The 25,930-nt window shown below is 34.6% G+C and overlaps 2 protein-coding genes across 3 annotated transcripts in view; one reads left to right on the forward strand and one right to left on the reverse strand.

The window, feature by feature from the left end:
- Positions 1 to 25,930, forward strand: part of LOC149574834 (SH3 domain-containing protein 2-like) — an 88,798-nt gene that overhangs the window by 24,997 nt on the left and 37,871 nt on the right. The window lies entirely within an intron of this gene.
- On the reverse strand, positions 17,863 to 19,545 carry LOC149574836 (uncharacterized). The gene is made up of 4 exons (XM_089814672.1): positions 19,332 to 19,545; positions 19,064 to 19,216; positions 18,522 to 18,922; positions 17,863 to 18,384 (listed from the first exon to the last, which is right to left on the reverse strand). The coding sequence occupies exons 1-4, from the start codon at positions 19,543 to 19,545 to the stop codon at positions 17,968 to 17,970; spliced, it is 1,185 nt and encodes a 394-aa protein (XP_089670798.1). The 3' UTR covers positions 17,863 to 17,967.

Genomic DNA, 25,930 nt, shown 5'->3' on the forward strand with positions numbered 1-25,930 from the left:
TTATGAAGACTTTAAGTCATTTAATTCCACTTAAAATTATAAAAATGTTACAAAATGGGTCATAAACAATATTTATTTATCATATTTTAAAATATAACATGTAAACATCATTTAAAAGTAACATTTAAATAAACATTTGATTTTAAAGACCAAAAATTAAACTGAAACTATATAGTTGTATAGCTACTTTAAGTGAAAAATTAAAAAGTAACTCAACTTAAAATTATAACATAAAGTGCACCATAATCACTTTAAGTTAAAAATTTGAAGTTAGAGTAACTTAAAAACATAACAAAAAGTGAATAAAGTTATATTTTTCAAAAAGTGAAAGTCAAATTGAAAATATAATATCATATTTTTAATTCATGCTGTTGCAACCAAAAGGTCCACTTTTGAAGCACTAAAATGGGCATATCTCTTGATTGACAACTCTGATTGACCTTTAGGTTAGACTGAATCGAAGGGAAAAATGAAAGGCATGACATGAGCAAAACCAAACGATGAAAAACAAACAAACGCAAACTCAAAAGAAAGGAAAGGACGATGAAGGCTTCCAAAAATCAAGCAAAGGCTCGATAGAAAGCAAAATGAAAAAGACTTGACGAAGGCCTTTAGTAAAATGATCTGATATACAAATTGAAATGGATCGATCGATCAACATCAAGCAATTGAATATCAAATTCAAGCTTAGAGAAATATGAAATTAGCTTGAAAAAGTTTGATGCTGTTACCAACATTTTGTGGTGACAAAATGCAGACAACAGTAACAAAGATTTATGAACACATATTCTAAGGTGACACCTAGCGCTTGTCCACCAAATTATGTTCATCAAGCAGAGGTGCGAGAAAGGAAATAATATAACTAGAGGTTGAAAAGGGTGACACCCAATTGGTGCGCTCATAAATACATGGAGGAAAGATATTGGTGAAATGAATAAATTGAGTAATGTGAGATAAGGGTAATGTAAAACATCTCACTTCCAATCTATTGCTCATCAGAAATGTGCACACATCCACTAAATCGGATCAGAAGAGTAGTCCCTTATTGATTTAAATTCATACTTTAATGCTGTCGCTTTTATCGTTGTGGTCTTATCCTGCATTATAGGTGGGAATTGCTGTTACTTAATTGACGTCACCCCCAACCAGTTTAATGGTAGGTTTCTTTGTGGTCGAATGAAATGATTGCCTTGATAAGCGGTAGGCAGTGTATATATGTCAAGGTTTGTACCCACCTTGTTTATTGTCATGTTCAAAGCTCTACATAGTCCTCCTCACATCTTCCAACATTTGCTATGTTGCTTTTTGTGATGTCCTTCGTGTTGCAAGGATGCCAAGATGAATGTTTAACATTCATTTGTCTATGCTGCTCGCAAACACAACACTTATTCGCTGCCTCCAATCGCTATCCTATCCCATTAAATATCTCTCCTATACAACATCAAAGATGATCTGCTCCAAACATATTGTGCACTACCTATCTCCAAGTCACAGACCTCAGTCAGATCCTTGGAACAACATGCAGATCCTCGATATCCTAATTCTGAGACCATCCCAAGTAGTCCATGGTTCCTTCATATCATCAAGCATTCACTACTTTGGCTTGCCTAGTTTGACATTGATATCTTGTATTGATTAGAACAAGATCCGCCTCTTCAACTCAACAACCTGAATTTATTTGGAGACTTCCGATCTACATCATTGCCAAGAGGAGATCCAATAGTGACTTGTTTTTATTCGCTAATCCCTAGACATTGCTTTCAGATCCATGCTTGGTAGATTGTAATTTCAACCTTGATACACTGAACCATGTGTACATAAATCCTATATGAAAAGCCTGAGCATAGAATAGGTCGAGACTTAAGCGGCTTCAAGATGACTTACTCTTAGACCCTCGAAACAAGCCTTAATAGCTAGGACTTCCAAATTTCTTATCTAAAATAAGAAGAGCAGATTAAGAATAAGGAAGATCACTAAAAAAAGCATTGGGGTCCTACAGATCTGAGAAAGGTTGCCACATAGAAATTTGACCACAAAACGAATGCCACCACCCTTAAGAGATCCTAACAAATAATAAATATAGCCAATTTAGTGGGAAAGACATATCATTGGAAGATATAAAGGATTTGGGATACGACCGCCTTAAGGTAAGTATTTATTTCATTGTGAATATGAATTTAAATGAACATCGAAAAAAAAACAAAAAAAGGGTTGAGGATTATATTATAAAAGTATAAGATTAAAATATACATATTGAATATATGTATATATATTTAACATTGATTTAAATTAGATATCTATTTCATCTATATTAATTGGAAATTATATAAAGATTAATATGTTTTATATATAATTAGAGCATGTGAAATTATTTTCTCACGATTGTAGATTAGTGAATATAAATCTATATTAGTATATGGATTATATTGTTAATCACAATAATATTAGTGAGAAATATAACTATGTTCACATCCTATACATATTATAAGAACTACGTGCCTTGATCTTTTCCTTCTAGAATGTTACTGCAGGAAGAGGGAGATTAAGATTCAAAGGGGAGCCTGACATTTCATTAGAGGCAAACTTCAAAGAGAAGGGAGCAAATAGAGGATATGATTCAGTCAACCTTCGGTGATCTTGATCATATTGATTCAGAGGGAGTAAACCATATTGAGATGGATTTTTCAGTGGTCAATAAATTGTAGCAGTCAAGATGATTGTGGTTCATGAATATAACTCCTGACTATGTGATTTAATGGGCTTGCCCTTTGATATATGATGACGATCTTATGTGATGCATAATATAGGTTAATCAAAAGATCAAACAAATACCTTTGCATGAACAAAAGAAATTTGAGTTGTTTTGAGACGTTAATGAAGCTTTGAAGAATTCATTTGAACCATCTACGAGTCTCTCTTTGATGAATGAAACTCGACGTATGAATTGTAGATTCATTCATGTGACACAATCATACTCAATCATTGGTGTATTGTGGACGAGTTTGAGAAAATGGAAGGACATGTTCACTTCTATTGTTAAGCTAAATGAATGTTTGGACCTTCAATGGATGAAAAGAGCAAGTTGGAACTTGGGAAGGAATTCTCATATTTGATTGTTCAACAATATAAGAATGAGTGAGAATTTTACATTGTGGGGGGAATAATAGTCAGTGTTCCATTCCCACTTGAACCTTCTTTAGAAGGGAGATGTTTCGTTCTCAAATAATCTAAGAAGACAATTTCTGAATCTTCATGTGCAAATAAGTACTCTTATCTTTTACTCTTATTTACTCATTGTAGTCTCTCTCATATTTGTAATTCTATACATACTATAAGGGTTATTTGCCTTGAGCTTTTCTTTTATGTTTGAGGATGTTCTGATAGGAAAAGAAGGTTGGTACTTTACATATGCTACCAAATATTGCGCGGACTCAAAGACCCTGATGATCAAGATGGATAAAGTGAGGCTCTTGAAGCAAACATCTTTGATGATTGAGATTATGAGATCTTTCTACATTAAGAGGGAGTATTACACTTCTTCTAAGGCATCGCAGGAGCTTAGAAGATTGATACTCAAAGGGAGTCTAGAAATACATGTGTGTGATTGCATTATTTTGATGGGTCTATTCTTATGTATATTATGAGGAAGTGATGACTTATCACCAAAAAATCAGAAAATTGATATTAGATTCAGAGAGAGTCTGACAAGAATCCTTGAGGGAAGAGAGCCTCTAAGGGAGTAACTACTAGACTTGTCTTCCCAGGATCATTGTTTAGAGGTAGGATTTTTGAGGTGCAATTCTTTGTGAATGATATCTTCTCTATGAGGAGAAGTTCTAAGTGAAATCCTTTGTAATGCATTCTTCTCTAGGAGAGAGAAGTGAAGTGAAAGCCTTTGCACCACCTTATGACTTGGTTCATGGTGGTTACTATTTCACATATGATATTTAATGAAAGGTGACGATCTTTCATTGACATATAGAAACAAAAGGTAACCATTGTAAGGTGACGATTTTATAAATGGTAGACTTGTTATCATGATAGACTTCATTAAGTTGTCCTAGAGTGCTGGAAGTCATGATAACGAATGTATCAACCAAAAGGTAACCATTGTAAGGTGATGACCTTATTAATAGTTTGACCATCTCCTAGATATGCTACATTAACTTGTAGCACCTAAATGTGTTGGAGCAAGTGTTATCATGGTTCTTCGGGCTGCATTTTGCCAAACACTTTGATAACCAACTTATCATGGTTCTTCGGGCTGGATTTTGCTGTACACCTTGATAATCAATTCATCATGGTTCTTCGGGCTAGAGCTTGCCAGATACCATGAAAATCAGTTGTTATGGTTCTTTGGGCTAGATCTTGTCGGACACCATGAAAATCAATTGTTATGGTTCTTTGGGCTAGATCTTGTCGGACACCATAACTTATATCTGTCATAGACCACACTTAAGTAACGTGGATTGTTTTCTTCAAGTGTACTAACATTGCCAATGTGATTGATGATTTCCAAATGTAGATTTGGATCTCATATAAATATGAGAAGAGGAGACATGTCTCTTCAAGAGACATGTACCTATAGTTAATCATCTTTAGTTAACTATATGTATAACTCATCTTTAAGCATATATGTAATATTAATATATTAACTATATATGTAATATATTATTATATTATTATATAATAATATATAATGTGTACAGTGTAATATATATAATATATATTATACTACATATATAATAAATATTATATATATTATTTTTATCAATAATATAAGACATAAAACAATGGTTATATAAATGATGAATACAAATTCTCAATGTAATGAGTTTATCACTTCTACTGATGCTATAGTTGAACAACTTAAAGTGGTTTATAAATCTTGTATTATAATTGTTTCAATTCTCTTTTTGCTGAAGAGGGAGTGTTGAGAAATTTAGCCTTATAGTGAATTGAATATCATATTGAGAGCGTAATGTGTTCTACAAATCCTCCCTAGTTAAGAGGGAGTGTTAAATATGTAGCTTTAGTCGGATTGATTCTATTTGATATACATTATTGTTATTGGTAATCATCATTTCCTATATATACTTATCCATGTTAAATACTATATATTATTGTATATAATACCTATATATATATTATATTATGTATATATTATATATATTGTTATACATATTATATAATAATATATTATACATATGGTTAGTTATATTACTAATATATTAATATGTTAACTAGTGATGATTAATCGTAGAGACATGTCTCCTCCGCTCTTATTTATAAGCCTTCATTTGCATTTGGAACACAATCAGTATAATGGCAATTGTTAGTGCATTTGTAGTGATCCTAGAAATTAACACGTCACATGTAGGGTGCTAACTACAATAGATTCTAAACCAAGTGCACTCACTTAGGTACTACTTATTTTGAAATATCTTTCATTAAGTGGTCGAGTGCATCAATTTCCCTACTCCCCCAAAAAATTCTATCCATTAATTTATCAAACAAGTCATCAAGGGATTATTTTCGCAATGAATTTTGATTTCGCCAATTTGTTGGGCCTCGTGCTCTCCATATATTTTTGTTATTCTCCTCTACAAGAAGAGTATTGCCCACGATCATGATCATATACATATAACTCTCAATGTGGATCTACTTGAGCTCAGGTCATTGAATGCTTTTCTATGGGGTATGTCTCTGCTCAAGCTGGATTGGTGCAAATGAATCAGACTAACTTGTCTTAGATTGATAACCACCGTAACAAACGGTTTTTTCATAACAAAACAAAGACAACATCAAAATTATTGAACAAATAACTAAATTCCTTTTCATAGGACTTTAACTATTTTTAACTACCAACGATTTATTGAAATAACCATGTTCAACTTGGATAACTATATCAATGATTTATTAAAACAATGATTAATTGTAATAACTATAATAACGACTAGTTGGAAATAACTGTATCAATGATCAATTGAAATAACTAGAATAATGATTAATTGAAATAACTGTATCAATGACCAACTGGAATAGCTAGAAGAACGATTAACTGAAATAACTGTATCAATGATCAATTGAAATAACTAGAATCGCGATTAATTGTATCAATGATCAATTATAATAACAATTAACTATAACTATCTTTTTCTACGTAGAAGTAAAGTAAATGCTTAACATGAAAAGAGAAAAGAAAACATACAAGTAATATCCGGTGAGTCTTTAGTTGTTTGTGCAAGCATTGGCTTTCGGTAAGAGGAGAAGCATTGACATAGGCTTAACCTCCCAACCTCGGATCATATTTTTCCCCACACAATATATTGAATTAGAAAGGCCCTCCCTACCCTAGGATCGGGCTTGGGATACTTTTAGTCTAGCCCCCTGAGCATTCTGGTGTTCAGGATTTCAGCATAGTTATGGACGAACATGTCTAATAACTGGCACCATTGACATCAAGTGATCTTAGATGGAAAACATGCCTTTAAACAACCTCGGCCAAGGTTTTTCTGTTGGGTTCAATGACCCGATCACCACCACTCGACTTGACAATAGGGGCACAACAATATGGACAAGCATGAGCTATTAAGTAAAATTATTTAGATTTATTGTATCATATCTGATTTCACTTTCATGTCATTGCAGATTCCATCTCACCTCTTCACCTTTTCCATGGCTATACAGCCGGTGAGTCCTAAGTGCTCGGAATCTCAAAGCAATCGGCTGTCTGTTGATGCATGAAAATTATATACTTCCAGCTTTTCACAATTTGTGATTTGAGAGATTATATTCTTTAAGACTTTCATAAATAAATATCATTCGATTTTGATTTCTAGTGGCAAAAATAATTCATGATTCCATGTCATGGATACTTTACTATGATTTATGATAAACAATTCCCTAATGTTATTTAAGTGTGATGAATATAATCTGCAGCTAACTGCTATGGAAATCGAAATGCAATAACAATTGTTAATGGAATTATAGCAATATTTGGAATTGATTAACCACATGAACTGGTATAATCCGGAAATGTCTAGAGTCTTGCTAGACGCTTACGTATCAGCTCTTCTTCGAATTGCTTTAAAGGCGTAACCACAGTGTGTAAATACAATCACGACTTCAGCAAGTAAGGAATATCATAAGGTAGACTATAACGAGAATGACACTGTTATAAAATGCAGAAGTTTCGATTGATAGAAGAAGTTAGTTGGGAATGAGAGGAAAGTTGGGTGCTTGAAACAAGATGTCTTCCGCCTCTCTCGACTCCTTAATAAAAAGGGATGTTATGTCTCTTTGGCTTCCAAGAAGCTGTAACATAAAAAGAATATCTTGGCTCTTGAACGCCAAATAAAAATGCAAAGTGTTTCAATCAATTTCAAGTAAGAAAAATGAAAAAAAAAAAAGATGGAAAAAGATTTGAAGGTTATAATTAAAAAAGAAATTATGGTTTATATTTATCTACATGCACGTAGATATAATTATGGGGTGACATCATACTATTATAAAAGAAATACTAATATTATGGTGTCATTTTATTGTTACATCTATGTGTATATACATAGGTATTAATTATAATTATGTGATGGAAAGGTAAATCAAAATCCTTTGAGGTACATATTATATTTTATTTAAATTATTTTATGTTTTAAAATGTTTTCTTAATAGCTCATGCGAGTCCTTCAATTGTATCTTGAAATTCAAGTTGCTAGGTCCTTACTGAGAAAATTTAAGGTCATACCTGTTATCTTGATGATTAGACTAAGCTAGTATCCTATTCCGTTGATCCTGTTTAGCAATGCTTCCCCCCTTCATCTTCTCCTGCAATCAACTGTGCAATATTTCTACGATAATAACAAGTTCCATAATAATTTTCATATTAACATTTAAAAGAATTTAATTATTAACCATAATTCCAAAATCAAGCAATTGCTAAACATCACATGACAAATAATGGATAACAACCATCTTCATTAAACATTTAATACAACATGTATAAATAACTACCTACTTCACATGATTATGAAAGAAAAATCTGTTCAATCTAATGGCTACGAGCAAATTTAAAATTAGGTCAAAATTTGGGATGTAACAACCACTGTGTAGAAGTCTAAGGTCTCGGATGCAGATGGGCGTGTTCAAGCTCATGGTGCGATCTGCATGATGGGAGCTGCTGCTTATGTGGAAGGATCTTGCATGGGTTCAAATCAAATCTCATGCCTCCAATGGGATGTCAGATAATGGGAAGTTAGATTGTGGGGTGCGGGCTAGGAAGTCGCTTGCGGGTTTGGGACAGATTAGTCTACTAGAATCGTCACACCCTCTGATACCATGTGAAATATATTCTTATCTTAATCACAAAAATAAGGAGTATATATGCACTAGATGAAAATGGTGAATGTGGAAGATAAACAGAGTAATAAATGATTTATATATTCAGTAGACCAACTATGATCACCGAGATCTTGATTTGATTGAGGTAATGAATTACATCATGGACTAAGGTTTGTTTGATCTTGATTTGATTGAAGTAATTACGTGTTCGATTTCGTCCTTTTCTCTAAGCTTGCTCATAATAATATTAGAATATCCCTTACCGCTCCCTGTCACTCGTGAATGGTACCCTAATGTTTGACTTAGTTTCTTGTCTTCTTTTATCTCAACTTCCGTTCCTTATTGCCGAAACGAGCACTCTTCTATGATATAAACAAATTAAGATTGCCTCTGCCACTTTAACACAACAATTATAACCTTATCCACTCTAAATTATTGAGTGGGAAGAAATGAGGCGCGTTGAAACTCTTGGATTTATCTCAATCACCACACACCACATTTAATTTAATGTGTTCAGCCAATAATGACATGCATTTCTCCAATATAGCTTTTGCAACAAATTCATAATATTTCTTTGCAACCTCTATTAAAATATATCTTAAAATTGCCAAGAAGAATTTAGTATCCTTCATTTTCATCTCTTTTTCTACATTTGCAGGCAGGCTTTGATACCATGTTGATTAACAGGGATCGTTTTCTGCAAAGGTAATAACATTGCCATTGTTATAGGTGTGTTCCAAATGCAGATTTGAAGACTTATAAATATGAGAAGAGACATGCTTCATGAAGAGACATGTCTCCACGCTTAATCATCATTAGATAATAATAATATACTAACAATAAGATTAACCATTTATATAATATATATGATGACATGTATTTCTCTAATATAGCTTCTGCAACAAATTTCATAATTTTTTTCTGCAACTTCTATAAAAATATATCTTAAAATTGCCCAAAAGAATTTAATATCCTTCATCTTTATCTCCTTTTCTACATTTACAGGGAGGCTCTGATACCATGTTGATTAACATGGATCGTTTTCTGTAAAGGTAATAACACTACCATTGTTATAGGTGTGTTCTAATTGCAGATTTGAAGACTTATAAATATGAGAGGAGACATGTCTCGTGAAGAGACATGTTTCTGTTGTCCTACATATTGTCACCACAAAATGTTGGTAACAACACAACTTTTTCAAGCTAGTTTTGCATTTCTCTAAGCTTGAATTTGATATTTAATTGTTTAATGTTGATCGATTGATCCATTTCAATTCATATGTCAAATTGTTTTATTGAAGACCTTCATCAAATCTTTTGCGTTTTGCTTTCTATCAAGCCTTTGCTTGATTTTTGAAGACTTCATCGTCCGTTCTTTTCTTTTCAGTTTGCGTTTGATTGTTTTTAGTCCTTTGGTTTTGCTCATGTCATGCCTTTAGTTTTTTCCTTTGATTCGGTCTAACTTAGAGGTCAATTGGAGTTGCTAGTCAAGAGTTATGCCCGTTTTAGTGCCTCAAAAGTGGATATTTTAGGTGCAACAATACGAATTAAAAATATGATGTTATATTTTCAATTTGACATTCACTTTTTGAAAAATATAACTTATATTCACTTTTCAATGTTTTTAAGTTACTTTAACTTAAAATTTTTGACTTAAAGTGACTGTAGTGTACTTTATGTTGTAATTTTAAGTTGAGTTACTTTTTAATTTTTCACTTAAAATAACTATATAACTATATAGTTTCAGTTTAATTTTTGATGTTAAAAATCAAATGTTTATTTAAATGTTATTTTAAAATGAATGATATTTATATATTATATTTCATAATATGATAAATAAATATTGTTTATGATCCATTTTGTAACATTTTTATAATTTTAAGGGAATTAAATGACTTAAAGTTTTCAAAAGTGGACATTTTACATGCAAAAATTTCACAAATCATCAAAAGTGGACTTTTTACTTGTCACTGCATATAAAGTTTACTTTGGTGGACCTTTTTGATGTCATTACATCAAAAGTTCATCATAAATGGACCTTTTTGATGCTATGGCATGAAAAATGAAGTTTTTATGTTTAAACATGTAAAAGGTGAGTTGCATTTTAAAATATGCTTCCTCATCCAAAAGGTCCGATTTACCTATAAGCATGTTTTAAAATATGTAATGGTACCCAAAAAGTGCAATTTTGACGAGGTGCATATTTTAAAATGTGTATGTGACCCAAAAAGGTCCGATTTTGGAGAAAGACATGTTTTTAACATTTGCATTGAGCTTCCAAAGGTCCGTTTTTGAAGAATAACATGTGTTTGCCCTCCAAAAACTCAATTTTGATCATAACTTAAGATTTCTAGATTTGCATGAGATTTGCCCCATTGAAGGCATTTTTGGTTGGCAATGATTTCTCTTGCTTCTAAAATAGATTCATTAACCTCAAAAACGTTTTTGAAAGCTTCATGATAGATCACGTTTTTGGAGAAATTTGCAAAAAAATTCATTTTTAATGCATGTTTTTCCTCCCAACCAAATTGATTTGGCATATTTTGGAGGTTACATTGCATTGTAGTTCACATTTTGGTGTTTAATGATCAAAACATTTTGATTTGGCAACATGAGGGAAAACTTTTTTTGCCAAAAACGTCTCACAAGCATGAACACTCAAAAACGTTGGAATATGGAGCATGAATAGGGCACGTTTTGGCATCTCCTAACAACTCCTTATTTGCTGCCCTCTCCCATTCGAATTTGTTAATTTGGAAAAAGTCTTAAGTGTTTGGGAAGATTTTTTCAAACATTGGAGCAGCTTTTCCTTTAATTTTTGGCACACATAAGTGGACTTTTTCTTTCTTGCTTTAAATTCATGTTGATTTTGCTAATTTTATGCATGAAATTACTTGATGGTTGCCATTTGTGAAAATCTTTACCATGAAAAGTGCATTTTTCCTTTAGAAATGAGGTTTTTGTTCACTTTCATGTTTTTGGTTCTTTCCCAAGTCCCAATTTCAAATTTGAGTGTTGAAGTGCATTGTATCTTGGTATATTTGAGTCTTTTCTCAAAGGTACGTTGTTTCTTTTGTGTTTTGTGTTTTGTGCTTGCTTGTCAGTTTTCTCCATTTGGAGAAAAGTTCTTTCCCAAGAACTTGTTCTTGCTTTATTACATGCGAAAGCATCGTCATATTCCATATTCTGTTTCCATGTCACAACACTTCATCTCTCACTCAACGAAATGCAATTACATGTTTTCCATCCCATTCGCTATCCGCAAATGCATGTAATCTCATTTTCTGCTTCCATTTTCACCCATTTCATTTTCCGTTTCCATTCACACGACACAATTACACAAAATGTCTTACATGTAATTGCATAAAAAAGGTTCGATTTTGATTAAAAGTCACATTTTGAATAGTAAAAAAGATGTCATTTTCACCTCCCATGTACTTTGACTTCTCCTTTTCACCAAAAGTGACTATAAATCATTATCTCACTTCCATTTTCCATTTCCATTCTTCCATATGCATTTGCGCCTCTATGAGCAAATACATATTTCCATATCTTTCCATGCTTTCCATCTCATCTTTCATTCGCACTTACATGTGAAGTGCATCCTTCACCCACATTCACATCTCATTTCACTCTCCACTCCCCGTTACATGTTGCATTTACATGTACTCATTTTTCATGCAATAATGTCTTGAAAACACTAAGTCACTTTTGAAATCAACAATTTTCATTTGCACACATTCCCATGCGTTTCACCTTCATGCATTCTCATTTCATTCCATTTCATTTCATCTTCCATTTTCTCACTTTCATACCATTTCATTCTGCATTCCGTTCATTTTATTCCGCTTTTCGTTCCATTGCATATTTGCACGCTTTCTCTTTGAAGTCACTTTTTCGGATTTGTGAAGTCTCCAATCCATTTTCGAATCTTCACTGCTGATCCGGAATTCACTTGTATGGAGATTCTTTTTGATGATGTATTTGTGTTTCGGGATTTTTGTGTTGCAGTACAAGCACAAGACATGTCCTCGCCATCCAAATCCAAAGGCAAAATGGAATATCAATATGATAAAGAATTGGCTCATGCAACTCCTTCTTCAATCATATCCATTTTGGATAATGTGTTGGACACAAAGGTTGGTTATGTGGACGTGGCTGATTTTCTACAAAGAGTTGAAGCTCCAGCTAGTAATGAAATGAAGCACATTAGGAGAAGCAACATTCACTTGGTATCTATATTTCCTATGGCGGCTGTAGAACCTGATTTTATTTATGGATGTGCATGACATTTTACTCCTAAGACAAAGACTATCAAAGATGTTGACGACAAGGTTATCATTAGCCTAGATCCTGAGGTTATAGAACAAATCTTCAAGGTTCTGCATAAATCGGAATGTGCTGATTTGACTAAAGGATCAGCATTGGCTTGTTGGAATGAGCAAAAGGGTAATTATCAGAAGTATGTCAACCTTTACTGGTTAGACGATAGAAGAAACAATTTCTCCAGATGGCCAAAGACCGTTCATCGGTCAAATTTCAAACAAGAGTATAAGGATCTCATCATCCTTCTCAGTCGGATTTGTGGCCTTAAAGATTCTATTGATTTTAAGCCATGAATGTATAAGTTCATGTTTCAAATTATGGAGAATAAAGAACACATCTTTTGGAGAGAACTCATCAGTACTGCGCTTTGCCAACAAATATGCAATGTGGGAACATTAGTTCCCTTCTATATGAATTCTTATCTAGTTTACATTGCTGCTGCCATGGGATCTTTCTCTGGTCTTTCTACCAAAGGAGATCATCTTCAAGTTCTTATTTGGGATTACTATGACCAAATCACTTTGGCAAATAGTAAATTCCACTATAGAAGAGTCCAAGATGCCTTCTTCGGACATTTCTGGTGCTTGTTCTATAATTAGTTGTCTATCAAAAGAGTGATGCAACATGGGAGAAGGTGAACCAATACGGTTGTATTTTTCTTCAGTTTCCCACTTTCACATACTTTAGAGTTGGATATTACAAAGGTAAGCCGTATACCTTACCTAGGTATACTACAAATTGAATCATCTTGATGGAGCTAGGCAGACAGCTCATGGACGTGTAGTGTGATCAGCATACTTTGCATAGGCGAGGTTTTGGCATTACCTTAGCTAAGCTTTTGACTATTGGCAATTCTTCAATCAGTTGTGTGCCTAAAGCAAAGAACATGGATGCAGAGTTGCGGTTGATTACCTTGAAGAAGTTCAAGGCCGGATTTGATTTTGACTACCGAGAGATGAATTCTTAGATGTTCATCATATCGAAGACATTTGGATAGATATGAGGACAAAACTTGACATCATGAAGATGGATTACTGCAGATTAACCTTGCAGTAGAGAATTGATCTTAACATGTTGGAAATCCCTTCAGATTTTCAAGTTGAAGAGGATGGCGACATCTTTGATCCAGAGTTTCATCAAGCTGGCTTTGATAAGAAGTGCCCTTTTCCAATCCAATGGCAACTAAAAGAAGGTACATCTATCATGAACAGATTTCAATCTGTCCTAGTAAACACCAAGAAATGGTTGAAAAGTAAAGGCCTTAAAAGAGTAAATCCTAAGATCGGTTTGGATTGTGGAAGTTTTGGTCCTCCTGGCAGAAAATCACAATTGGAGATTACAGGGAAAGATGGTGCCTCATATTTTGATGCCAAGGGTTCTCTCAATCTCAAATTGAAGGATGGAAAAGGAACTAAATCATCTCAAGTTCCTGAATCAATTCAAGAATCATTGGAAGGATCAGAAGAAGAATTGGAAACAAAATCTGACAAAGGAGATTCAGATGAAGGGGGGGAAATCATGATCATATCTCCTCCAAAGCCTGCACAAGCCTATACGTCTGCTATACATGAAGAGCCTTTTTTGCATTAGGTTGATGATGATGTGGATTCATTTTTCATTGTTTTCACTCATTCCATTCTAGTCTCAGAGGTTAATATCATGGCTTTTCCTATTTCTTCTGCTGCTTCTCGCGTCCCTGCACATGAACAATATGATCTCTTAGCAGATGTGTTTGAAGATTTTTCGACTCTTACCAATGGTCAAGTTTCCCCAATTTGATACATCTTTGACAGGGTTTGAGCTTTTCATGACGAAGTCTTCTCAACATGTTCCTATGCCTTCAACAGTACAGATTGAATCTTGCTCAGTCACTACGGATATACAATCTGAATCAATGCCAATGGTTTCCATTGCACCCGTTTCTGCGGATGAAATTTTCAGCCTGCTTGCATGGTTGAGTAAAATAACAACAAAGAGAAGGAAACTGGTTGTTCCTCTTGACAATGTTCCTGTTAAGAAGACTTAATCCAAATCTTTGAAAGATAAATTTGTTTCCAGAATTTTGGTTGATTCTGATAAAACCAAATTTGTTGAAGTTGCTGAGCCCTTAGTATATAAACTTGTTGAAGAACTTATTCGTTCTGACTATAAGTTTACTAAGGTTGAAATTGGAAAGCAATCACGTTTGAGTTACTTGCAAGATGTTCAAGATGCATTGGCTAATGTATCAAAGAGCAATCATGAGCTTTGGGAAAAGAACCAGCTGAAACAGGAGGTCTCGTTTGAATGAAGTTATCCAGAAACAATCTTCTCAGAGTGTTGTTATTGTCTAAAACGTCTAAAGAGAGAAGGTTGATTGAAGCCACCAAGTCTTGGATGCAGAAATCATTTTTGAAGGAGTTCGAGCCATCATAGAGACATTTGCCATTCTTAGGTGTGTCAAAGAGATGAATGAAATGGAGTGGAACTTAATATCTTCTTTGACTCAGGAAGTAGATAACTTGAAGGAAATCTTTGATGATTGGGATGAAATGGTGAAATTCGATTTAGATGCCTTGGTCTCATGTGACATTCTTCTGTCATGTGAAATTTTCTTCAGATTTCAAGGGCTCATTGGTTACAAAGAGGAGACATTAAGGAAGCTGATCAGAAAGTTGCAGGTGGCTTTTGGAGATTGTCAAGCAATTGAAACAAGTGTTACTTGTGATTTGGAACAAATGGGATGCTGTGTTATTGATGAATCTGGTAATCTTATTGCAGCAGAGATAGTAAATTTAGAATATACAATTAGGATCAATGCTGATGTAGATTCTGAAGATATTGGTTCAAATACGATGAACAAGTTTGTCTTGTATAAATCCTTGACGAAACACTTATTAGATACTACAACAACAAGTTCCAAAGTTGTGCAATCAGCTTATGAAAATGCAATGGGAGTTGAAGCCATATCAAAGACTATGGAAATTGCTGATCTTCCCACAGTGCATGACCTCATTGTTAAATTCAAGGCACTGAGAAACAATCTCTAGGATTGTTCTTTTGTTTTTATTTCATGTTAGTAGTTGTAAAGAATGCATTACATGAAAAAGCATAATTACATGTAATGCGAGTTACATGTATGCAAAAGGATGTAATGCGAGTTGCATGTAACTTTTTATTTTCTTCTGTAGTTAGACTAGGTCAAAGTTGGTTGAGTTGCTCTCACTTTTTCCTCCACCTTTTTCTCAGCTCTTGTGCCTATATAAAGGAGTGCCCCCTCATTGTAAAATCATCATTATCTTTATGCAAGAGAGCTCTGGAGAAATTGTGCCAGTAGAACTTTGTTTGTGCAAGCAATATTTCGAGAGAAAGTGAATATAAAGGAGCATTTGAGACTTAACTTTGATTAAGTGAAATTGTTATTTGTGTGAATTGTAAGCTTTGTCTATAATTCATCCAAGTTGTCTTTGATTCATGTTATCTTGTGTTATTGGTAATTGTATCTCGTGAATTGAATAGAAAAGAGTTAAGAAGCAATTGAAGCTAGAGCTTTGACTAGGAGCAATTGTAAAAGTTTATAGCTAGAAGCTTTTCTTGTAGCTTATATTTTCTTCTTAATTTGCAAAATAGCTAAGTATTCTTACTTTTAGGAGTCTTTGTGCCCTAATTGTAAAGTCTTTCCATATAGAAGTACTACCGGACTTAGAGCCAAATCAGTATATTTTTAGCTAGCCTTTGAGTTAGTAAAGGTTTATTGGTATCACTGTTTTCAGCTCTTGATAGAAGTGTAGTTAGAGATTCACCCTGCCCATTACTCGCTCCACAAGTAAGTGGATTCTTTCTTGAAAGATAAGAAGAAAGGATATTGGTAACACCCATTTTATAAAATCTCTCAACTTCTTACTTACTTTGAGTTGATCCAAGGAACTGTGAGAAGGGGGAGCCTTCCCTTTAAGGTAGGAGAGACTCTATCTCACACGCTGCGGCTGGTCATCCTATTTTGCGACTGGATTTTTACCCAAAACTGTCGGTTGCAAAATATCTACCCAATAGTCTCTACGGTTAATCATCATTAGATAATAATAATATACTAACAATAAGATAAATAACCATATATATATATATATATATATATATATATATATATCAAAGAAACGTGAATCGGAATCGGCAAGGCCGAATCGAATCGTGAATCGGCAATGAATCGGCAATGAATCGGCGATGAATCGGCAAATTTGAAAAAACCCTTTAAATTTAAAGATTTTAACAATTTAAAACTTATTTCGTGCACCCTTTATTGAATATAACTTAAGCACACTATAACATCATCAAATAGAAGTTAAAACTTAACATACATAAACATGAAACATAAAATCCATCACATACGTAACTATGTTATCTAAAATGTAAATTGTAGGCTAGCTGAAGTAAATAGAAATCAAATGATCATAATGATTTAAATCATAGAATGTATGTAAGATGATCCATAAGACATCAAATCATAAATTTATGTAAGAATCTAAGATGAAGATCCATGAAAGTTTGAAACTTTGAAACATATGTCTATCAATGATTCAGTATCAATATCTGTAAACAAAATATAAAAACAAGGCTCCAGCTCAAGCCTCAGGCTCATAGTCATCATCATCCTCAACATCATCCTCAAGCTCGGCTACAGCCTCAGCCTCAGCCTCTGAGTATCTAGTCTGCCTAGTAGCAAGGCGTCTAATGTAGGTCCTAGAGGACTGTCGAGCCATATCTCCCGCATATAAGATGGGCTCACGAATGTCGCTAGGGCCTGTGTCTGTGCGTGCACGTGTGCGTCTACCAATGCCTGAAGAACGTGCTCTAGCTGCCTCAGCCTCTATATCCACCTGGTCAATCCACGCACGGTCTTCCTCAGTGAAGACTGGATCTACAACCTCTGTGAGCCACTCTGATTCTGGATCAATCTCCTCCAAAATGATCGGAGAGGAGTCAGTGCCCAAAATCTATCTGATCCTAAGACGGAGGTTGTAATGAACGAAGACAAGATCATTCAACCTCTGCACTGTCAACCTGTTTCTCCTCTTCGAGTGGATGTGCTCGAACATGGACCAACTGCGCTCACATCCAGAAGCGCTGCTTGGCTGACTCAGAATACGAATGGCATTTTTTTGAAGTTTTGGGGTTGTGGCCCCAAACATTTGCCACCATCTATCTGAAATAAGGGAAAATAAAAATAATTAGTCTCATTTACAAATTACAAATTACAAGTTAACTCTAAAATTACATAATCAACTTTAAGTTTAGAATCTAGATTCATGAACATTGAATATATTATTTAAATTTTACCTGGCTGTATTGTTTCCCGAGCATCTATGGCTACCCTGCTAGAGAAAAGTGGCCCTTCTTTATTATTGAACTTATCAAGCTCAATAATTGCAGCACTGCTATCCTCATCAGTACTCAACCTCTGGATCACTGTATATAATCTGGTGAGAACCTCCTCATCCGCCTTGAAGTCAGGACGGAAACGAAATGCCGAATTCAAAAAGTAAGCTGCTGCATGGATGGGTCTGTGGAGCTGATTCTGCCATCTCCTATCAATGATGTCCGAAATAGGGGCATACTTCTCCTGCACTCCTGCATACTGAGCTCTAATGGCCTCCTTGGCCCTATCCATGCCCTCATATATGTAGCCCATAGAGGGCTTCTCCCCATCAGCAGTTCGTAGGAGAGATACAAGAGGCTCAGTGGCCTACATATAAAGTAAAACAAAAATTTGAGTCAAAACTTAAACATAGAATAATTCAATAATATAAGGTAAAACTAAATCATTAAACAATTAGCATAGTAAACTGTAAAATATTAAATGTTAAATTGCAATAAAATTACCTTAAGTATTTCTCTAGCAGGTTTCCAAAAACCATCATCATCAAATATGCAATCCACCACATCTATCCCTGTAGTGGTCGTAGCATAGGAAGATGAAATGCACTCCCGCCCAACAAACATGCTCCTCAAATCATCCCTTGATGTCAGCAAGGACTGCAAGGTGATGAAATTCGAGGCAAACCTCGTGATCCCTGGACGAGCTAACTCTTTGTCTCCTGTGTACTTCCTCATTGTGCTAAGGACAAATGAATGACTATAAATAAACTTACATATGTTTTTTGCCCTTTCCACACATGACTTGACCCACTCAAGTTTGCCAATTTCCTCCAACATGAGGTCAAGGCAGTGTGCTGCACAAGGGGACCAAAATATGGTGGGGTGCCTCTCCATCAAAAGTTTGCCTACAACAATTTTAAGATAATTAGAAATTCAAATTTCAAACATGTTAGAACTTAGGAAACTTAGAAATTCTAAGTTAGAATTAGAAAAAGTTCAAAATTCAAATAAATTTATTTTCAAAACTTAAAAAGTTAAAAGTTTACCTGCAGCAACATAACTTGCTGCATTATCCGTCACCACTTGCACCACATGTTGTTCCCCCACCTCTGCTATAACTTCCTCAATAACCTCACATAAGTATGTGGCGTTTTTTACATGAGCAGAAGCATCAATGGATTTGAGGAACATGGTATATCCTACAAGTAACAAAACAACGAATTATAATTACTATTAGCAATCAACAAATCAAAATTTGAAATAGTCAATCACGATTCAAAATTATGTATGTAGGAAAGTAGAATGATCAATCACCTCCACAGGATACAAGAAAATTGAGGAGTGTTCTTCCCCTCCTATCTGTCCAACCATTAGTCATGATGGTGCAACCCTTTTCGATCCACTCCTTTCGGTTGTCCTCAAGCTCATGCCTCATATCCTCAACCATTTCCTCCAGGAGGTATCCACTCAACTCAGCCTCAGTTGGGGCTTTAAACCCCGGACCACAAATGATAACTGCATCTATCATGTTCTGCCAATAAGGAGTCCTGTCACAAATAGATAATGATATTAATTAGAAATTTAGATGTCAAAAACTAAAATCATAAAACAAGTAGATATAATTAAAGTTTTACTTTTACTTTTAACTTTAACTTTGAAGATAACAAAGAAAAAAGAATCAATTACCTGGCTGCAATAAATGGAATGTTGCAAAAGTACCAGAATTTGCAAATCTCTTTTCTGGCAGCATCATGAATCTCCTTGTTCAAACCCATGCCCTCAAGCGTGGGTTGGGAGCCAGGAGTAGTGCGGGGCACAAAGTAACTATCCATTCTGCTTTTCCGCACTCTAGGCCGCAATAGGTTGGTGTTGGACTCTGTCTCAGTATGAGACCGACTACCACTAACACTCACATGAGCACTAGCACTAGGATGAAAAGGAGGCCTAGAAGAACCCTCTCCAACACAACCTACGGATGCGGAAGCTGATGCAGATGCACTTGCAGATGTAGATGCGGTTGCGGATGTGGGAGCATGGGAGCCAATACCTCTTAACCCTTCAAGTTGCATTTTCTTAGTCAACTTGTCTTGTTCAATTTTTTCTAATGCCACTAAACAAGAGCGTTTTGCCTCAGCGGTTTGTTGAGTGCAAACTGTGACATCATGGCCAGGTATGCCAGCAATGTGGTATTTCAATCTATAGATACCTCCCGAATTTATTTTTTCTTTGCAAAATATACATTTTGTTTGATATTTGGTTCTCCCAGGAAACTCTTCATTATATTTCCAGCATTCATCTTTTTTACCCATTGTGGAAATTGAAAAATTAAAGCAAAGGGCTGCTGCAATAAAAAAATTCATGTAAAAAATCAAAGTTTGCAACTAATAAACAAAAACTACAAAACAACAAACCCTAGTTTGCAATTTAGTAAAACTAAAAATAAAAAACATTCAAGATTTGCAAATGAACACTAAAAAAATTTAACAAAAAATGCATACTACACTAACATGCAAAAAAAAAATCAACACTTACCTCTTGCAAATGAGTTGAGGAGTGTTGATATTGACTCCTTAATGCTCCCAATGCAATTTATGGCCTCCCCAAATGGACTTCTGATCTCTTTGGTGCTCTTCCTTCTTGCCGGTTGGAAACCTATGGATTCTCTTTTCTCTTCTTCTCTCACTCTTCCTCTCTTCTACTCATACTAAGCAAATAGAAGGCTCTTTAGGGTTATAACAAAGAGGAAAGTCAACTTAGAAAGCAAATAAAACATGTGTTTTTTTTTAAAAATTGAACTTTTTATCCTTGCTGCCGCGGCCGATTTCTGGAGATTCACGATGGCGATTTTGGCGATTTTTGCCATGAATCGCCGATTTTGGCAATTCAGGCGATTCAAAAGAAAAAATCGCCACCAGCGATTTCCGATTTCAAAAAAATCGGGAGCCATGAATCTTATCGCGATTTCGGCGATTTCATGGCGATTTTTGGAACTATGATATATATATATATATATATAATATATAATATATATACTATATATATATTATATATAATGTAATATAATAAATATATAAATAATATATATAAATAATATAGTATAAATATAATATTATATATATAATAATATTTGTTTAAATGATGATTAACCATCAACAATGTATCTCATAATTGAATCAATCCGATTGAAGCTACAATCTTAACAATGCACTTGTTTTGAATACCAATTTTATATGATTAGTATATTACCAATATAAAAAATATCAATAATTAACAAATCAGTGGTTAAGATATGAAACCAATAATCGATATTATTGATCTTAATCACTAAACCATATTAGTATGGTATTAATAATTGATCTTTATTTTTGTTAATCAATATACAAATAATATTTCATATTAATCTTAATAAAATAATCAATACACTTGAGCAATGATATTAATAATTTAATATTATTTTCCACATTATAATATTAAGATTAACTATGTGATTAACAATATAATCCTATTGGCTTTATAGCAAACGATGGAAATAGCTAGTCTACGGTGATACAAATAACACATAATGCCATTTGTCAATCGACATCAATGTCAATATTACATAATTTAATTCTTATCATCTTTGAAATGCCAATAAGACATAACCAATTGACAAACAAGGCAATGATACTTGACTATGTTAAACTATGAAATGACGACATTTCTATATAGGATTGTGGCATTTGACTTTGATGACATATCCAATGAGTTCTGGAAGTACAGGAAGGGAAGGCAGAAGATTTATCGAAGAAGGAATAAGTGTTTACAGTTGAAGCAGTAATATTCACAATTCTGCTGGTAGAAAAGATTATCATACATAAGGTGTAATGTATTTTCTCATGCATTTTATTGGAGGATCTCTGATAATATATATATATATATATATATATATATATATATATATATATATATATATATATATAATGAATGCCACTGAATATGGGGGACCATATTCAGGGACAATCATGAGTGCTTATAAAAAACATATTTAGTTAAGACTGTAGAAAAATACTGAATTAACTTAGAGTTCTTTGTAGAATAGGAAATAGATATTCGTTATTACTCTTCAGAAGGAAGAGAATATGGATCAAGACCGTGACTCTAGAAAGTATTGACTTACAGTTATTATAGTTGAATTCTATTATGGGCCAAGATCCCATATATATATATATATATATATATATATATATATATATGAATGAATAAAATCAGGATTATATACAATAAATCTATATTCGTAGAAAATTTCCTGGAGTAATAACCAACTCCAATGGCCTAACCAACAAAACTAGTAGAAATTGCCTTAGCCTAACTAGAGGCAGCCCCAACCTAATTGGCAGCAGTCCCCACAGAAATGGTAGAAACTACATAACAATTGGCAGCAGCCTCAAAACTAATTGCAAACTTCAAAAGGTAACTGGTAACATTCACAACAATGGAGGGGAGGTAAATGGCATAACTAATTGATACCCTCTAACAGCCTCAGAAACTAGTCTTAATGCCACCAAGCCTACCTCCTGCAGCCAATACAACTCTACCTAAGCCTACACAACTACAGACCCCGTCTACTACCAATCCCAACAGTAAGTCAGCTCAGTAGCAAGTTTATTCCTCTGGTATAAACCAACAACCTGCCTATGTAATTAATGTCAATGATATTCACTTAAGGTCAGGAACACACACACACACACATAATAATCAGATAAGAAACCATTGTTAAATAATTGATGAATATACTTATATTCAATTAAGTATCTTAGCTTTATACTTATATATTGATAACATATTCAATTCTATTACTATTTGACTAAGAAGGGAAGTCTGAAGTGTTACCTAGGAGGGGCTTTTATAAATCCAAGCAGTGGGTCTTTCTCCCAAGATAGGGTAGGGATCAACGACCTTGAGCACCTTGCGGACAAAGTCCCAAGAAATGCTGGGGGCTTGGATCTGTAAAATTTGAGAGAATCCGTTGCAAGTTGGTAACTAGGCAACTTGGATAACACTGAGTCTTTCAGTCATTCAGCTGGAATAGTAATAAGGTAAGCATGAACAATAATAATTTGAATAGGTAACTTAATTCTAATAGAGTGAGTGACTACTCCTATCATGGGACATAAAAAACCAAACCCTAATTGGGAATTTTAGAATAAATTAAGGTTCCAACCTTAGATACCGATTCGTCCTGGGAGGCAGAGGCTTCTGCATCGGAGGTGGACAGATGCGGGATGTGTCCGGAAGCTCTTCGAATGCTGGCAGGAAGCCAGTTCTGGCTTCCAGACGCATCCAGGAGCTTGCGGCTGGCTTCCTGCCAGCATTCGCAAGGCTTCCGGATGTATTCGGGAGCATCTGCGGGCTTGCCCAGGCATTAAAGTAAAAAAAAGAACTATTAAAAACGTTTTCTATGACTGTCTAGCAAACAGGTCCCGATAACAGAGCAAGCATACAGGTCAATAATAAAAACAACTATTATATCCGATTTGAAATCTGTACTAGGAGACCATCGATATTGGAGAATCTGGCAGATTTGGTGCTGTTCCAGATTAGCACCTGTGTATTGAGAAGACTGTCTAGCAAACAGGTCCCGATAATAATATCATTTGTTATAATATATTTCTTTGCATATATATATATATTTATATATATTTTAAATAAATAAATAAATAAATAAATAAATAAATATATACACATGTTTCCTCCGGTATCCGCATCCAAAAAAAATAAAAATCCCCGCATCTCGTATCCGCTTCGGAATCCGCATCCGAATCGGTAACTTAGGTTCCAACAAGGGACACTACAAGCTCCCTCTTAATAAAGACTCCCTCTCAGCAAGGTCAGCAATCTCACAACTTTGATTATCACAATAAAATATAGTTGGCTCTATTGTGTGACCAAACAATGAGCTTTAGCAATCACATTGCTACACGAGCTTGCAGATCCTTTGGAAAGGGTTTGACACTTTTTCATGTCCTGCTCAAGCTCCCTCAGGATTTACAATCACTTGCATCAACCTCATGACCTCCTTGTTCAAAGTTGCATGCAATGCTTGCATTAGAACGGTTACAACACACACCCTAAACTTTTGACATGCTAAAATTGAAGACTGTCCTCCTTGATCTCATCTCAAATCACCCTATGCAGAAAGTTTGCGGAGCTACCAATGTCAAATCAAGATTTTCTGTTCAATTCTGTTCGCTGTGGCACTGCAATCCACTCAACTGACATCCACACCTCTCACAAAACTCCCTCTTGATTCCTGCTACCTTAAAGATTGCGAGGAAGTTTTCTGGAATTTAACTCCCTCTAAGTGTCATCTAATCTTCTATTAAAGCTCCACAACGAAAGGAACAACTTGGAGAAAATTCAGCAGGTTGCTATTTGTCCTTTTGGTCCCTTAAACAGGTGGTCTCATGGATGTCATTACAACTTTTCATTTCATTTCATTTCTCCTCCTCTTAGAAGAAATTGATTACAATATAGTCCGAGTCTTCATTCTTCAGCCACTGCAACTTCCACACAGGTTGCAACTTCCAGAAATTTATTGAACAATAATAATAAATAGGATTGACTAAGCTAGCCAACCTTTGGACAATGTGAATTTGATGCCTTCCCACTAAAATCAAGGTAGCACTCAGCGAATATGGTGTGTTGATATGATCACACAGTAAACCCAAAGCATCATGGGCAAAGAAATGTACCAATCAAATCTACAGAAAAAAACCAGCGACCTATACTCGACAACTGCCCAAGGTTGATGGTAGAGTCAGCTAGAATAGAGTCTTCTTTGAATAATAAAACTCTAGCCAAAGAATGAAATTGTGGGCTTGCAAACATACTGCAGAAAGCTTCGAGGAAGGCTTCAAACATCCACAATTAAACTCGCAGCAGATACTGAGAACTATTTATTCCCTTTGAAATTACAGACAATGAATATGTTGTTGGAATGAGACTGATCGTCCTACTACCTTTTAATTTGCTGGGCTTTCTGAGTTGTCTTCAGATTGCAAATGGTTGATGATGATTACGAGATCATTGGGATCACTCATATCTTCATGTCATTATTCTATAGTTCTTTAAAACAACAAAATATAATATTACTGCTATGAACATCAAGGCTCTGATACCATTTCAGAAATATTGGCAGAGGAAGCTGCAACTATTTTACACAGAATAATGCACGATTTTACTCATTTTCATTCAAATAAAAATAACATATTCCACCTCCTATGATCACTCTCTTATATTTTTTGTTATTCATAACAACTCACAAACACTTATTATACTTAGTTGCCGAATTCAAACCTTGGAGGCCATATGCAGATTCAGATCCAATCCAGGTAGGATCTGTGTTTTTACCCTGTGGATCCGGACAGATCCGTGGCCTGTGAATTCGAACAGATCCACAGGGTAAAAACACGGATCTTGTCTGGATCAGCACAAATCCTGTGAGGATCCAATGCAAATCCGCGAGGATCCACGGGTCAAAAGTGTTTTAGAATTTTAGATTCATACTATGAAATGATTTAGTATTAGAATTATTTATAGTTTTTTTTTTGGTATATTTAATGCATATACACACACATGAATCCTTTCGAATTGTAATGTGAATTTTTTTTTTCACGAACCCACAAATCCAATTCACACACTCGAATCCGAACCCGAATCTGAATCAGCAACGAAGTTATTATACTTCAATACTAAGTTGTTAAGAAACAACTTAATATTAACATACACAATTCTATATTAAATTTTCTAACAGGCACATTGGCCAGAACAACAAACAATATATAAATAAAATTGAGAAATGGAGACCATGCAAGGATTTCTTAGATTGGTTAAATGTGATGGTAAAAATTGGATCTAAGTGCTCAAAGGAGTAG

This window comes from Cupressus sempervirens, chromosome 2, assembly GCF_028749045.1.
Source record: "Cupressus sempervirens isolate cs-2001-9-10 chromosome 2, ASM2874904v1, whole genome shotgun sequence".
Classification (NCBI taxonomy): Eukaryota; Viridiplantae; Streptophyta; class Pinopsida; order Cupressales; family Cupressaceae; genus Cupressus; species Cupressus sempervirens.